The following is a 14,687-nucleotide window of genomic DNA, read 5'->3' as shown; positions in this document are numbered from 1 at the left end:
GGGTTTTATGAGTGTTCTCCAAGGGGCTGTGTCCCAAGGAAAGGGTACCTGGCGCTGCCCCTGACCTCTACTCACACCATCCTGTCCCTTCAGAGAGCCCTGTGGAGCAACAGGGGGCTGCCACCTGTCTACCTGTGCAGCACTGAGGGGTGGGTAAGAGCTGGGCTCTCTGCTCCCCACAGCCAAGAGCTTGGACCTCAGAGTCTGTAGCCACTGTGTGGGGGAACAGGCCTCTAGCTGAGTCACACAGCAAGGCGTCCTTCTAGAATCCACTTTATTATGGCATCTGGTGGGTCTGGTGGATGCAGTTCAGATCAGGTCCCACCCCAGGTAGCTCCTGAGGGAGGAGGAGACCACAGTCTTGCCAGGCAGCTCCTCAGTCAGCCCTGCACCCTGCAGCCCCTCAGGCCATGGTACTGCTCAGCTGCATGGCAAAGTCCTGTACGTGCTCCTTCAGAGTCTGGCGGGCATCTGCCTGTGCCCGCTTCTCCCGTGCCCGCTCTTGCTGCAGCTTGGTCAGCCGCAGCCGTAGCCGCTGCTCCCGCCGCTTGCAGGCCTGCAGCTGGCGCTGGGCCTTGTCCAGGGCATCAAGGGCTGCCTCAGCTCGCCGCTTCCAGAGCAGGGCACTGCCCACCTGGTAGCTGTGCTCATTCTGGATGTAAGCTCCAGCAGGTGGTGGCAGGCGCAGCATGTAGGCTGAGGGGGAAACAGGCCGTGGCTCAAGAGGGGAGGACTGCCGCTCTGGAGAGGGCTGGGCACTGCAGCCAGCTTCATCTGCCTGAGCACCCAGGGGGCCCAGAAGGTCTGAGAATGGGCTGCTAAGGCCAGGCTCCAGCCTCCCTGCTGGGGAGGCAGGCAAAGTGGAAGGTGCTGAGGCCTCTTCCACAGGAAAGCAGGTGACATCAGCAGGTGGAGGTGGAGAAAATGGAGTCGTGGGCCCTCGGCCCTCAGAGCAGCTGGGGGAAGAGACAGAATGACAGGCCAGGAAAGGGCTTGCGAGATTCCACTTCACCAGCCCACCTGACCCCTAACACCTGAACCCACTCCACAGGTTCTGTGCAGCAAGAAGCCTGTCCAGGAAGACTGCTGGCAGACATCTTAAGGCCCAGTCCCACAGCCTTGGGGTGGAGTGGGGCATCCTCCCACCTGCAGCACATACCGCTTCCTGCATCGCCGGAGCCGGCTGACGTCCGGGGGCCCAGGTGGATAACTGTGCCCCTTGGTCTTGGTTGTCTGGCGCAACTTGGAGAAAGATTCAAATATGGTAGGGACTGCCCCCTCCTTCAGTCTGTGATACCCACTGTGGGGAAAAGCAGCCCAGATGAGCTGGAGAACAAGTGCCACCACCCAGGCTGATCAACCCTGGGTAAGAAGCCAGCACATGCTCGAGCACCCGAGTGAGTTCCCCAGTATGAGCGCTGTGGGAGGCTGGAAGGTATACTGGGAACAGTGAGTTTAGAGAATGCCTGGTTAGACAGAGTTACACCAATCTCTTTCCGGCAGGACTCTTCAAAGTTAAGGTGCATGGAAAGGCTCCAGCAGCAGAGTTCGGTTGACCAGTCAAAAATTCTTTGATTTGTGGACTTGCTGAGAGAACCGGGGTTCTGAAGAACACCCTCTGTAAAGGCTAATGTTTTTGTCTTGTGTCACTGGCACAGTGATCATGGGGGTAGGTTTTACTGAGACTGACAGGCCAGGCAAGGGCAGACTGGGAAGAGGAAAGACCCCCCTTGGAAACAGGTCTGCCTGTCTGCCTGGCAGGCTGTCCTTGAGCCAGGTGCTCGAGACCTCCCCATCAGAACTACTGCTGCCCCACCCAGACCCTATGCTGGCTGGCAAGGAGGCCCACCTGATTCCCACCAGCTCAAAGCAGTTCTCCTCGAAGTGTTTGGAGCAGAAGTAGATGTACTCGGACGCCGGGTCCCACAGGCCCTGGCCGCTGGGGTCCAGCCGCTGGCAGTTGGCCAGCCACAAGCCTCGCCTCGGGTTGTCCTTCTTGGGAAGTCTGTGGAGGTACAAACCCGTGAGCACCCGGCAGCCCACAGCCCTGGGCTCATACCCAAGCTCCCTAGATAGGAAGCGCAGTCCCTGCACACGCCGCCCAGGACCTCCCTGCGACCCTGCGGGGTAAGCACCACCCGCCGGGGAACAGACGAGAAAACTAAAGCCGCGAAAAAGCAACTCGCTCAGCGTCAATTAGCAGGTGAGAGTCAGGGCAGCTGCTCCAAGCCTGGTAGACCTGTCCTGCCTTTCCCGACTACATCCGGTCCCAGGGGGCCCGCCGCTTCACTCTCCCACCAAGTTCAAGCCTCGCCTGGACCCGAGAAAGGCACGGGGCGCATGCGCAGTAGCGTCCCAACGAGGCGGGCAACACCAGCGCATGCTCGCTGACCTGTGGAAAGAGATGCCGCGGTTGCGCGTCTCGCGCGTGTCCCGAGTGCAACAGCCGGCGGCTGAGCAGTGACGCGGCATCTGGGGGGAGGCAGGAGCTAGGTCGCAGGCGGCTGTCCGGGACTGGAGGGGCCTCGCGGCCCCAGCCGCCGCTCCGCTCTAGGGGGCCCTGGCCTGCAGGTTACCCCCGGCTCGATCGCGCCCCAACCCCGTCCCCGCCCGTCCTCTTGGCTCCTGTCAGCGGCACTCACGGTCTCGCCATTGCTGCGCCACCGAAGTCTCGCGAAAGGTGGCGCGCGGCGGAAGTTGGTACCATAGAGTCTCAAAAGCTGGGCCCGAGGGGCGGGGCCAGGCACTGGCGGGCGGGGACCGGAAGCGGCCGATGTGTGCTCCCAGGTCCCTGTCTACCGGCGCTATCAGTCACGCGAGTCTCCCCTTTGTCCGTCCGGGGCTGATTCTTCTCCGTGAACGCAGCGGCACGGATGGAGTGGCCCCAGTGTGCGAGCCTGCACTGTGTGGCGCCAGGAACCGGCAGGGCCCCAGGAGCTTCGCAAGCCGCTGGGGCGAAACTCCACCGAGAAAATGAGGTCGGGCCGCTTGCACGGAAGTCCCCAACAAAAATCAGTGCTCCAAACTTACTCCCGGGAGCCAGGGACGAGGACGTGAGGGAGGGCGGGCGGCGACCCTTGTACACTGTGGAGACACTGTGGGGATAGGCAGGAGGTTCTGTGGTAGCCACCTCCGGCAGGAACGCGACAGAGAAAAACCTGAGGACGTCCACGGAAACGGAGTGTCTGGAACTGAGTTTGTGCAGCCCTTGGACACGACGGGGTTGAGGGTGCCTCCCTGACCCTTGCTACAAGACTGATGACGACAGCAGCCACTCCACGCCGTTAGAAAACAAAAACCAGACTCTGCTAGTCGCCAAAGAACATCAGTGTGATGTGAAGGACTTAATGTTTGCATTTAAAGTAATCAAAGCATTTTTCCCTAATTCCCTCAGCCAGGTGTTTTGAAGCCTTCTTTCTGGGAATAATATAGTAACTAAATAAACATACAGATATGCTTAATAATTTCTTAGAGGAAACAAACGGATGTTTTTTCCCCAGAAATCCGCGTGGAAAACTCAGGTATCTGGAAGGGAAATTTTGCCAAAATACAGCACGCGGGACAGAGGATCCCTCAATACAGAAATTTTAATAGGTAAATATATTTTGTAATGTTACAGTGGAGTGAATACAAAGGGTGGCTGCCAGCCGCCCCTTCCTGCTCAGTACTCTTCCCCTTCTTCGGCCTCTGCTTCCACGGAATCCACGCCCACCTCTTCATAATCCTTCTCCAGAGCCGCCAGGTCCTCCCGAGCCTCCGAGAACTCCCCTTCCTCCATGCCTTCTCCCACGTACCAGTGCACAAAGGCCCGCTTTGCATACATGAGGTCAAACTTGTGATCCAGGCGGGCCCAGGCCTCGGCGATGGCAGTGGTGTTGCTCAGCATGCACACGGCCCGCTGCACCTTGGCCAGGTCTCCCCCCGGGACCACGGTGGGGGGCTGGTAGTTAATGCCCACCTGCGGGAGACAGGCAACAGAGTGAAGTTTATATTGATCTCAGAAATGATAGGTTGTTAAAAATTGGAGTTGTGAACCCAGTTTAAACAATGCCCTATAAAAATTGATAGTATGTTTTTTGGCATTATCTATCAATATTTAATATTCTTTCTTTCACCTTATAATTTTACTTTTGGATTTATCCCCACAAGAGCACAAAATTCCATGTATATTTTTATATATTTAGTTTGAATCAGTTTGTAGTGGCAAAACTGGAAACAAATATCCATCATCGGGAACCAGTTTGATTACTATACACTCACACAGTAAAACATAAAAAAGAATGAGAACCCTGTTCTAGTATATAAATATGTCCAAGAAATTGTATACTTGAAAAAGAAAAGCAAGTTGAATTTTTTTTTTTTTGATGGCTGGTACAGGGATCCAAACCCTTGACCTTGGTGTTACAAAGTGAGTTGAATTTTATGTGAGTAAATTCTACATATAAAAAAACCTATCCAGAAACAAAAAACTATATAGTAATAAACAGGTTAGAGCAATGGACCGTTAGGGGAACATGTATGGGAGGAGGATAAACACCTGGGAATGTGCTGAGGCCACGCCCCTTCCCTGTCCCGGTTAGCAGATAGCAGTTAGCAGCAGTTAGGCACACAGCCAGGCTCCAGAGTTGGAAGGGACAGGAAGAAGGGCACAGGGAGTTCTCACCCCAATCAGGGGTGCCCTCCTACAACTCTTAAGGTCAGGCCAACTGGGAGTGCTGCCAGCTTCCTGTTCTCTGTGGCCACCTGTGTACAGTGAGTTGGGTCAATCACCTACAGGAAAGAATCTTGCATCCTTCACCCATGTCTGCCAACCTTTTTCTGTCAATCACCCGTATGACAAGACCCATAATATACCCTGAATGTGTACAGAACATCTCTTGAAGGACAAAAAAAGTTCTACAAAAGAAGAAGAGGACTTCAGTTTTTCAGCCTTCTGCATTGTTTTAATATTTTGCCACATAAGTATTTTTATAATAAAAATACCAAATATCTTTAAATATGGAAAAGACTCCTTGAAAATAGTGTATCCCTAAGTAAATGGTTGTTAAAGAACGTATGGTAAATCACACTGAGACTGACAAAAATGAACTTACAACAAAGAGACTTCAGCAGGGTCCATCTGTGGCTGGCCTGTCTTCTGTCAGGACAGGAAAAGCTACGACTTCCTACATTCCCTACAGACCAGCCTTCCCACTGGCACACAAGATCAAGGAATTAAGCCAGGAGAGGAAACTGAAGCAAGGCTCAGCGTCTTCCACAGTGCCTGTCAGGTGAGGTTGCTTTGGATGTCCTCACCTTCCAAATGTTGCATTGACTGATAGAAAATTACCCCACTCAATTTGAGGGGCTTGGTAATTAGACACAGAATGGAAGTTTTCATCTCCCACCTGTAACCTCTGAGGTCTGCAGTCTTATGTACGACTTAATATTTCCAGGTTGGTGAAACCTGTTGTAAATTTTACTCTTTTCTATGAATCACTTTAAATCAACTTAAAAATACAGATGATCTTCCAGACAAATTGGCTATGTTAGAAAAAAAAATACTAATGATCTGCATCAAGGTGAGATGAAATATAGAGATGATCTCTGTTGAGGTTTCATAAAGTGGGGCTGACAGAGGGCCAGACAGTCCACAAACGGATGTGTAGTCAGAGGCAAGCTATGGCAATTCCACGTTGGAACAATAAGACACACATTCCTGTGACTCTCATGTCATTTTCAATCTGGAATGACCCTGGACTTTGCGACTCCCCCAACACCTTAGGGAACTCAGCAGGACTGACAAATATGGGTTCCACAGATTTATCTGATGTGGAAAGTCATTGTGCACAAGGACTATTAAACCAGAGGGTACAAGGTTGACAACAAAGGTATGCTGAGGCATTTAGCCTGGTAATCATAGTGGTCTTAAGAGCCTGAAATTCTATTACTTGGCTTCCAAATACATGATGCTTTTCTCTTGGTAGTTTTCTGTGACATTACACATGGCTACAGAAGCCACCTAATTATCAGTTTGATTTTGTGTGTGAGGCAGAGGTTTCAGCCTGGTTTGGAGAAAAAGCAGAGACCCACCCTTTGCCCCCAGAGTAAACACAGCATAATGTATTTGAAAGTCTAGTAAAAGAAACATAAAAGGTGCCTAAAATTCAGTGACAACATGTGACTGAAGTCATGTGACATCTAAAACCACCATTTCTAACATAAAATGATACCACAGAACCTGAAAAATCTCTAAAGTGAGCACTGGAGAAACATGGAGGACCAACCAAGACCTGCACTCAGACCATCTCTGAATTCTCTCCCCATTACTCCCTGCCCCTGAGGCTTTGGACACTTAGAGTTCTCAGACTCAGTCTTCTAAAGTGTAAGATACTGGTAATACAACCCCATGAACTTTAAAAGGGTATTGTAAGAAATAAGGGTACATAAAGTAAGGATAAAGTATAAGGCATGATATGGGTAAATGAGTCCCCCAAAGTTCACGATTAGAACTTAGTCACCACTGTAACCAAGTTAAGACAGTGGAAAATCCAATTGTGGTATTTACAAGGTGAGGACTTGAAGAGGTGATTAGATTGTGAGGACTATGCCCATGTGAATGGATCTATCCATTCACAGAATAATGGGCGTGGTTCTAATGACTTTAAAAAGAGAGCACGTGAAAAGATTAGTCTATCTCTAGCTCAGCCATTATTGCCATTCTGTGTGGCTATAGGGCCACCACCACCAAGGCCCTCACCAGATGTGTTCCCTGGACTTTGGACTTCCCAGCCTCTGAAACTGTAAGGAATAAATTTCATTTGATAAATTTCCCAGTTTCAGGTATTCTATTATAAAGAACAGAAACAAACTAATACAAGGCATTTAGCAAATTAATTATTAAACTTGTTTTCCTTGCAGATGTGACAGGGGAAGTCTCCACAAAGGGTGTGGGTCCCGGGGGCATCATTGCTCTGTGGGCCTGCTGCTTGCTGACAAGTATGATGACTCAACCTCACTCAGTCCTACCTTAAATCCAGTCGGGCACCAATCCACAAACTGGATGGTACGCTTGGTCTTGATGGTGGCGATGGCTGCATTGACATCTTTTGGGACCACATCCCCCCTATACAACATGCAGCAGGCCATGTACTTGCCATGGCGAGGGTCGCACTTGACCATCTGGTTGGCTGGCTCAAAGCAGGCATTGGTGATCTCGGCCACAGACAGCTGCTCATGGTAGGCCTTCTCAGCTGAGATGACCGGGGCGTAGGTGGCCAGGGGGAAGTGGATGCGGGGATACGGCACCAGGTTGGTCTGGAATTCCGTCAAGTCCACGTTCAGGGCCCCATCGAATCGTAGGGAGGCCGTGATGGAGGACACGATCTGCCCAATCAGACGATTCAGGTTGGTGTACGTGGGTCGTTCGATGTCCAGGTTGCGCCGACATATGTCATAGATGGCTTCGTTGTCCACCATGAAGGCACAGTCCGAATGTTCCAGGGTCGTGTGGGTGGTCAGGATGGAGTTGTAGGGCTCTACCACGGCCGTGGACACCTGGGGGGCTGGGTAAATGGCAAATTCCAGCTTGGACTTCTTGCCATAGTCCACCGAGAGCCGCTCCATGAGCAGAGACGCGAACCCAGAGCCGGTGCCACCCCCAAAGCTGTGGAAGATGAGGAAGCCCTGCAGTCCCGTGCACAGATCCGCCTGAAAGAAACCAGACAATGTGAACTCAAGGCCGTGAAGCCACGCCACCAGCCTCCAACAAGCCAGGGTCTCTTCTGTTTGCCTCTGCAAGTGAATACGGATTCAAGTCGTCCATGATGAACACGCATTACACTTAGAGGCAAAGAAATCAAAACAATGAAGGCCTGTGTGTGTACCGCAAGGCACACTTCACAGCAGGACTGTTGCACAGTCATGCTCGTGATTCTGGTCTAAGTTTTGATGTAACGACCTCCCCTTCGCAATCCAAGGCCTACCCTCCCTGCAGGACGATGTCCACATGGAGCTGTCTGGGAGACCTTCTTACCAGTTTGCGGATTCGGTCCAGAACCAGGTCCACGATCTCCTTCCCGATGGTGTAATGGCCTCTGGCATAATTATTGGCTGCATCTTCCTTCCCTGTGATCAGCTGCTCTGGGTGGAAGAGCTGCCTGTAGGTCCCTGTGCGCACTTCATCTGCAATGACACCACGTGTGCTGTGAGTCTTTAAGGTCTACTGTACTCACCAAGACGGACATGTCCAGGACTATTCATTTCTATAGAGCACATGCTGTTCCTCACAGGTCAACAGTGTAAGAAAATGTCTGCGTGTGATACACAAACCACAGATGTAAATGATGGCTCTAGGAAGGTAAACTCAACTCATGGTACAAATGCCAGCACCACCAGTTCCCAGTGAAGGGAAATGAGCTCTCATACCCTACATGGGTAATTCTATGGATACATATTTCTTCCTACCCAGAGCTACATCAAAGGGTATAATTTTAAAATCCCTCACAAACTGGGCATCACCAGGTCAATGACTTCTGCAGGGCAGTCCCATCAGGATACCCTATGTGGCCTGGGTCTCACATGCTTTCAGGTGACATTCTGTCAGGCCATTGACAGGTGCTTTCTTTGCAGCTCTCCTTGGAAACCACCTTGGGCACCAAGTCTGGAGGAACCAAATGAATGTTCTATACTTACCTTTTTATGTCTTAGATGCAGGGAAAGGCTCTCATGCACCAGCATGAGTGTGTACACAGCATCAAGGAGGGAACCCATGCCCGTGCACTCTGCAGGCAGGACCTACAGAAGCCACCTGACTGGGACTGAGGGGCCAACAGTGAATCTCTGCATAGCCCATTTTACTGCTGGCAAAGCAGCATTTCCCTGTAGGTCAGGTTTTTCTGAACTAGGAGCCTGAGTCCCACAATCATAAACCTTTCAAGTGCTCACTTAACAATATGTCATGAGAACAGTCTTGTATGTCTCGTCTTTTCTGCAGAGAGATCCAAAGGAGCCCATGTGGGGATCTACTGAGGCTCTTCCACCCTCCCAGGAAAGCCACCATCCAGTGCCCGAGCACCTACCGACCACAGTGGGCTCCAGGTCCACAAACACTGCTCTGGGCACATGCTTGCCAGCCCCAGTCTCGCTGAAGAACGTGTTGAACGAGTCGTCCCCACCGCCTATGGTTTTGTCACTTGGCATTTGGCCATCAGGCTGAATTCCATGTTCAAGGCAGTACAATTCCCAACAGGCATTGCCAATCTGGACACCTGCCTGCCCCACGTGGATAGAGATACACTCGCGCTGGGAACCAGAAAATAAATGTGAAAGCCATTCAACTTCAAGGCAATTTGAAACTACGCGTATATGGCATGCAAAACATTATAATTTAGCACCTGTATAGTACTTCAGTATCTAGGGCTCTCCCAAATATTTCCCACAAAGCTTAGGTGACTCCTTTACACTTGTGAAAACTGACTTGTTCTAAATCACCCTACCTACTACGTGCCAGAGTTAGCCCCAGAACCTGAATGTTTGCTACTATACAAAATTTAGATTTTTTTTTTAAAGCTTTATTTTATTTTATTTTATTGTTATTTATTTATTTTTTTGTCTTTTTCGTGACCGGCACTCAGCCAGTGAGTGCACCGGCCATTCCTATATAGGATCCGAACCTGCGGTGGGAGCGTTGCTGCGCTCCCAGCGCCGCACTCTCCCGAGTGTGCCACGGGCTCGGCCCCAAAATTTAGATTATTTTAAAACAGAACCACATAATGTCAATAATCAACTCTGCATTATGACTAGTCACAGTAATTTTCTGAAGAATATGTAGCAGTTTTTGATTGTGTCCTGACCAAAGGATAAGGCAATAGAGTTGGGGAAGGAAAAATGGGAGTAGGTCCCAGGTCACCATGGCCCAAGCCGAGATGGTCACTGTGTGTGCGTCTTCTGGATGCCCCTCTACATCTACCCTCTATGATTCTCCATCCTTCTTTTGTCTCCAGGAGGCTGACTCATGTGGACAGCATCAGAGAGCTCTCTTGCTCTCTGGCTTACAGAGGAAGACTTCATCAACACTTTGTGAAAAGTCCTTTGGAATCCATCCAACACCATTTTCAAAACCATATTATTGGCTTTGCCTTACTTAAATCCAGACACCCTGCATTTTACAGGATGCCAGACTTGGCATTCTATTCACCCTGCACATCTCGATCAGAGTACCAAACTCCACTCTTCATATTCTTGGCAGATGACCTTATTCTCTACTTACCAGAAGCATCCCTTCCTGCCACCAAATCTGCAAATACAGTTGTCCCCCCTTATCCACGGGGATACATTCCAAGAACCCCAGTGGATGCCTGAAACTGTGGATGATTTGCAACTGTATATATACATGGGTACTTTGTGGAAAACGGAATTAGATAATACAAGTCTTTCCATGAACTTTTCAAAGACCTCTTGTACTCTGTTTTTTCCTATACGTACATACCTATGATAAAGTCCAATTTATAAATTAGGCACAGTAAGAGATTAAGAACAATAATTAGTAATAAAATAGAACTATTAGTAAGAAATTATAATAATATACTGTAGTAAAAATTATCATGTGAGTGAATGTGATTTCTCTGTCTCTCAAAATATCTTACTGTACTATCGTGGGTAACTGAAACCATAAAACCACCCTGCTCTCCTTCCTTTGCTTTACAGTAAAGCCGTGCCTTCCTCCAGTCAATAAGCCATTGTTTCTACTGATCTCCTACCCAGCAACAGTCCTCAGTGAAGATCCTAGGCCCTTAGGGGTCCATAGATCTTTTCAGGATACATGGGGATAAATCAAATTTCACAACAGGACTAGAATATTACCAGTCCTTTTCACTGTGTTGACATTTGCACTGATGTTGCATAAGCAAAGGTGGGTAAAACTGCTGGCACCTTGGCATGGATCAAGGTAGTGGTATCATCCCCAGGCACTCAAGAGTAAAAAGGAAAAAACAATGTCAGTTTCATTTAAGATTGTTCTTGATGGAGTGATAACAATTTTTTTTTTTTTAAAGATGACAGGTAAGGGGATCTTAACCCTTGACTTGGTGTTGTCAGCACCACGCTCAGCCAGTGAGCCAACCGGCCATCCCTATACGGGATCCGAACCCGTGGCCTTGGTGTTAGCAGCACCAAACTCTCCCGAGTGAGCCATGGGCCGGCCCACAATATTAATTTTATTAAGCATCTACCCTCAAGTGCCTTGAGAAAATGGGAAGTACACATAAAGCACTGTTCACGTACTAAAGCACGGCTGCCCTGAGAAAAGGCATTTTTGCACATTTATTTGAGTTGCAAGCTGAAGTAGTCACTTTTTTCATGGAACACTATTTTTACTTGAAAGAATAACAAAGTATGGCTATTCAGGCTTGGATATCTGTTATTTATGTTAACATGTTGTTTTCAGTTGTTTTTCTTTCTTTCTTTTTTTTTGAAATACATAAAAGCTACAGGAATTTATTGCCAGCAGATTTTTTTAATTTTGTTTTTTAAAATTATTTATTATAAGCATATTATTACTACAAATTGTGATTTTTTTAATGCTCTTTACCCAATCTATCTCTCCCCCAATCCGCCCCCGTGCCTACATGACAAATATTGGCAGCATAACCCATATAAACAAAGACTCTTTGGGCTGCTCAATAGTTTTCAGTAGCATTTCAATAATGTTCAAAGGTCCTGAGACCAGAAAACTTGAGAACCGCCCTCCAGCCTTCAGGAACCCAACGCTGCCATTGTCTGTGCTCTGAGACCATCAACCCGTCCCTTTCTACTGAGTCAAGGCCATCACCATCGTCTACGACAAACCCTCCCTCAAAAAGGCTGACCTGTGGGGAGCCGCCTGCATCCACCGGGACACTCCCAATCTTCCTCCTACGGGGTCACCACTGCCCTCGGGGCCCGCAGACCCGCAGGACGAGCTGGCGTCCTTCCCCAGCCTCCCCTCCAGGCGGAGGCCCGCACCCGGGTTCCTCCGTCTCGGCTTCGTCCGCCCTCCTGCCTGGACATCTGCGGGGCCTGAGGGCCTGGGGTCTGGCCAATGCTTGCCCGACTCGCAGCGCCCCCGACCCGGCCCCAAGGCCTTACCATGGTGAGTTCCTCGGCTGCAACCTGACAACGCCACTCCTTGCCCTCAACCGCCGCTACCGCACGCCCAACTACCCACGCCGCTGCGCCGCACGAGCTGCCCCGGATTGGCCCGCCGCTGTCCAGGCGGCTATTGGTTGGAAGTTTCTTGGGGTGGGCCAAGGCCCCGGATCCCATTTCCGATTGGTCATTCCTTGATGCTCAGAGTGGTAACGTTTTCTGATTGGGTGTGGGTTTGGCGGGAAGGTTGTGGGGTCGCCAATGGCGGCACGGGGCCAGGGCGTTTCCGGGGCATCTGCAGACCGTGAGGTTGGAGCAGCCACCGCCCATCCTGATGGGTCGCGCGACATTACAGTGCACGGAAGCCGGCACCCCCTCCCTGTGTGTGAATAGCTGGACTACGTCGTTCCGCCCTCCCCTCCCCAGGCGCCCCAGATCTGCTCGCCTCCATGCACCTCATTCAGGTCTTTGCAAACATGGAAGGCCAACGAGAGGCCTTCCTCCCACCTATCCAAAGTCAAGGCACCCCCTCAATCTTCTGCCCATTTCCCGGCTCAGAAAAGCCATTCCTATCCGGCTTCTGGGGGCTGGGCAGGAATTGATCACTTTTTTCACGAGGAGTGGGTTTCTGGCCACCAGGGAGGGGGAGGGTACACCCCTGCCCTCGGGACCCAGTGCCCATTTTCTCGGACTTTGGAACAATTACCTGATTCTTGCATTCTAAGAATTGTCTTAACTTTTTTAGGATCCAGTGCGTATTCACTTCTGGGAAAAGTGCGGGAGGAGGAATCCAAGTGTACCCCCAGCTCATCACCAGAACACAGTACCCTGTTCTGGCGTCTCCCTAGAGAGTGGTCCAGCGGACCCTTAACTGTCCCTGCTCAAAGGAGAGTCGGGAGCTTGCCCAGTGCGATGGGACTCACCAGATCGAGGAGGTGGGACTCTTCTGTAGGCTCGGGGAGCCTGTGAACAGTGGCATCAGGGCTGCCCTTAGAAAGAATGCTTTGGCGCCAGGACAAGGGGCATGGAGGGAGGTCTGGGGAGAGCCAGGAAAACCAGGAGAAGGCCATTGCCCTCCCTGCCTCTTCTCCCAAGGAGAATGAATCCTTCTGTACTAGCTCCAGCCTGCCATAATAAAATACCATAGACAGGGTGGTTTAAATAACAGAAATTTATTTCCTTACAGTTCTGGAAGCTAGACGACCTAAGGCCTCTCTTCCTGGCTTGCAGACAGCCACTTTCTCACTCTGCCCTATGTCCACACATTGGGTGGGGGCGGGTAACATGAAAGCTCTCTGGTCTCTTATAAGGACACTAATCCTTTCAGGATCAGGGTCTCACCCTTATGATCTCATTTAACCTTAATTATCACCTTATAGGTCCTATCTCCAAATACAGTTACCTTGGAGATTAGGGTTTCAACACATGAATTTGGGGGGACACAATTCAGTCCATAGCACCCTCCTTCCTCAGGGCTCCAACCACACTACACACACAACTGAACTGTATGTATCACGTTGTGTTTTTAAGTAATATTTATTTTTCTGATTATAAAAGTGACATATTCGGAGTAGAAAGTGTAGAAAATGCAGAAAAATATAAAGAAAATAAAAATCATCCATAAACCCACAATCTAGAAATAAACGTTATTAATATTTCACTGGGGCTCATTTTGTCTTTTTTTTCCTGTGTATATACATTCATACTTTTTTTATACAATTGGGATCAAACAGGGTGATTTTTGTAACAGCTTTCTTGAGATATAATTCACATACCATACAATTCACCCATTTAAAGTGTACAATTCAAAGGCTTTTAGTATATTCATAGGACTGCACGACAGCACCACAATTAATTTTAAAACATTTTGATCATCCCCCAAAGAAAGCCATATCCTGTAGCTGTCAGCCCCTAATCCCCCTATATTCTTAGCTCTAGAAAAACTATAATCTACTTTTTGTCTCTGTAGATTTGCCTATTCTGGACATTTCATATAAACTAAATCATACAATATGTGGTCTTGTGACTGGCTTCTTTCACTTAGCATAATATTTTCCAGTTTCATCCATGTAGCGTGTATCAGTACTTTTCCTTTTTTAAAAAAACAGCTTTATTGAGATACAATTCATATACCATACAATTAATTCATTTAAGGTATACAATTCAATTGCTTTTAGTATATTTGCAGAGTTGTACGAGCATCACCATAATCAATTTTGGAATATTTTTATCACTCCAAATTTCACTTTTTATTACCAAATAATATTCCATCGTATGAATATGCCTCATTGTATTTATCCATCGGTGGGCATTTCCACTTTTTGAAAATTATGAATAATGTTGCTGCAAACATTTGTTTACAAGTTTTTTGGTAGACATATGTCTTCATTTATCTCAAGTATATACCTAGGAGTAGGTATATACTGGGTAATATGGTAATTCTATGGCTAACTTATAATTCTGTGGTTAAATTTTTGAGGAACTGTCAGGAAAACCATATGATGTTTTGATCCTGATTTTCTCACAATATTAGTCATGTGTATTTTCATGAACTGTTAAATGTTCCTTGAGCATGTGGCTTT

General features: G+C 48.8%; 2 protein-coding genes across 2 annotated transcripts; both read right to left on the bottom strand.

Annotated features, from left to right (window-relative positions):
• Window positions 1-257: 257 nt before the first annotated feature.
• Window positions 258-2,675, bottom strand: THAP7 (THAP domain containing 7). Its single transcript, XM_063086637.1, has 5 exons — window positions 2,643-2,675; window positions 2,393-2,472; window positions 1,850-2,005; window positions 1,160-1,300; window positions 258-956 (listed from the first exon to the last, which is right to left on the bottom strand). Exons 2-5 carry the CDS (start codon window positions 2,470-2,472, stop codon window positions 404-406), a joined length of 930 nt encoding a protein of 309 aa, XP_062942707.1. The 5' UTR covers window positions 2,643-2,675; the 3' UTR covers window positions 258-403.
• Window positions 2,676-3,661: 986 nt separating this feature from the next.
• On the bottom strand, window positions 3,662-14,679 carry LOC134369245 (tubulin alpha-3 chain). Its single transcript, XM_063085522.1, has 5 exons — window positions 14,659-14,679; window positions 9,060-9,282; window positions 8,015-8,163; window positions 7,009-7,689; window positions 3,662-3,958 (listed from the first exon to the last, which is right to left on the bottom strand). The coding sequence occupies exons 1-5, from the start codon at window positions 14,677-14,679 to the stop codon at window positions 3,662-3,664; spliced, it is 1,371 nt and encodes a 456-aa protein (XP_062941592.1).
• Window positions 14,680-14,687: the final 8 nt, after the last annotated feature.

Source organism: Cynocephalus volans, chromosome 2 (genome assembly GCF_027409185.1).
Source record: "Cynocephalus volans isolate mCynVol1 chromosome 2, mCynVol1.pri, whole genome shotgun sequence".
Classification (NCBI taxonomy): Eukaryota; Metazoa; Chordata; class Mammalia; order Dermoptera; family Cynocephalidae; genus Cynocephalus; species Cynocephalus volans.
Note: the sequence above shows the minus strand (reverse complement) of the source record. Positions and strands in the feature narration are given on the sequence as shown.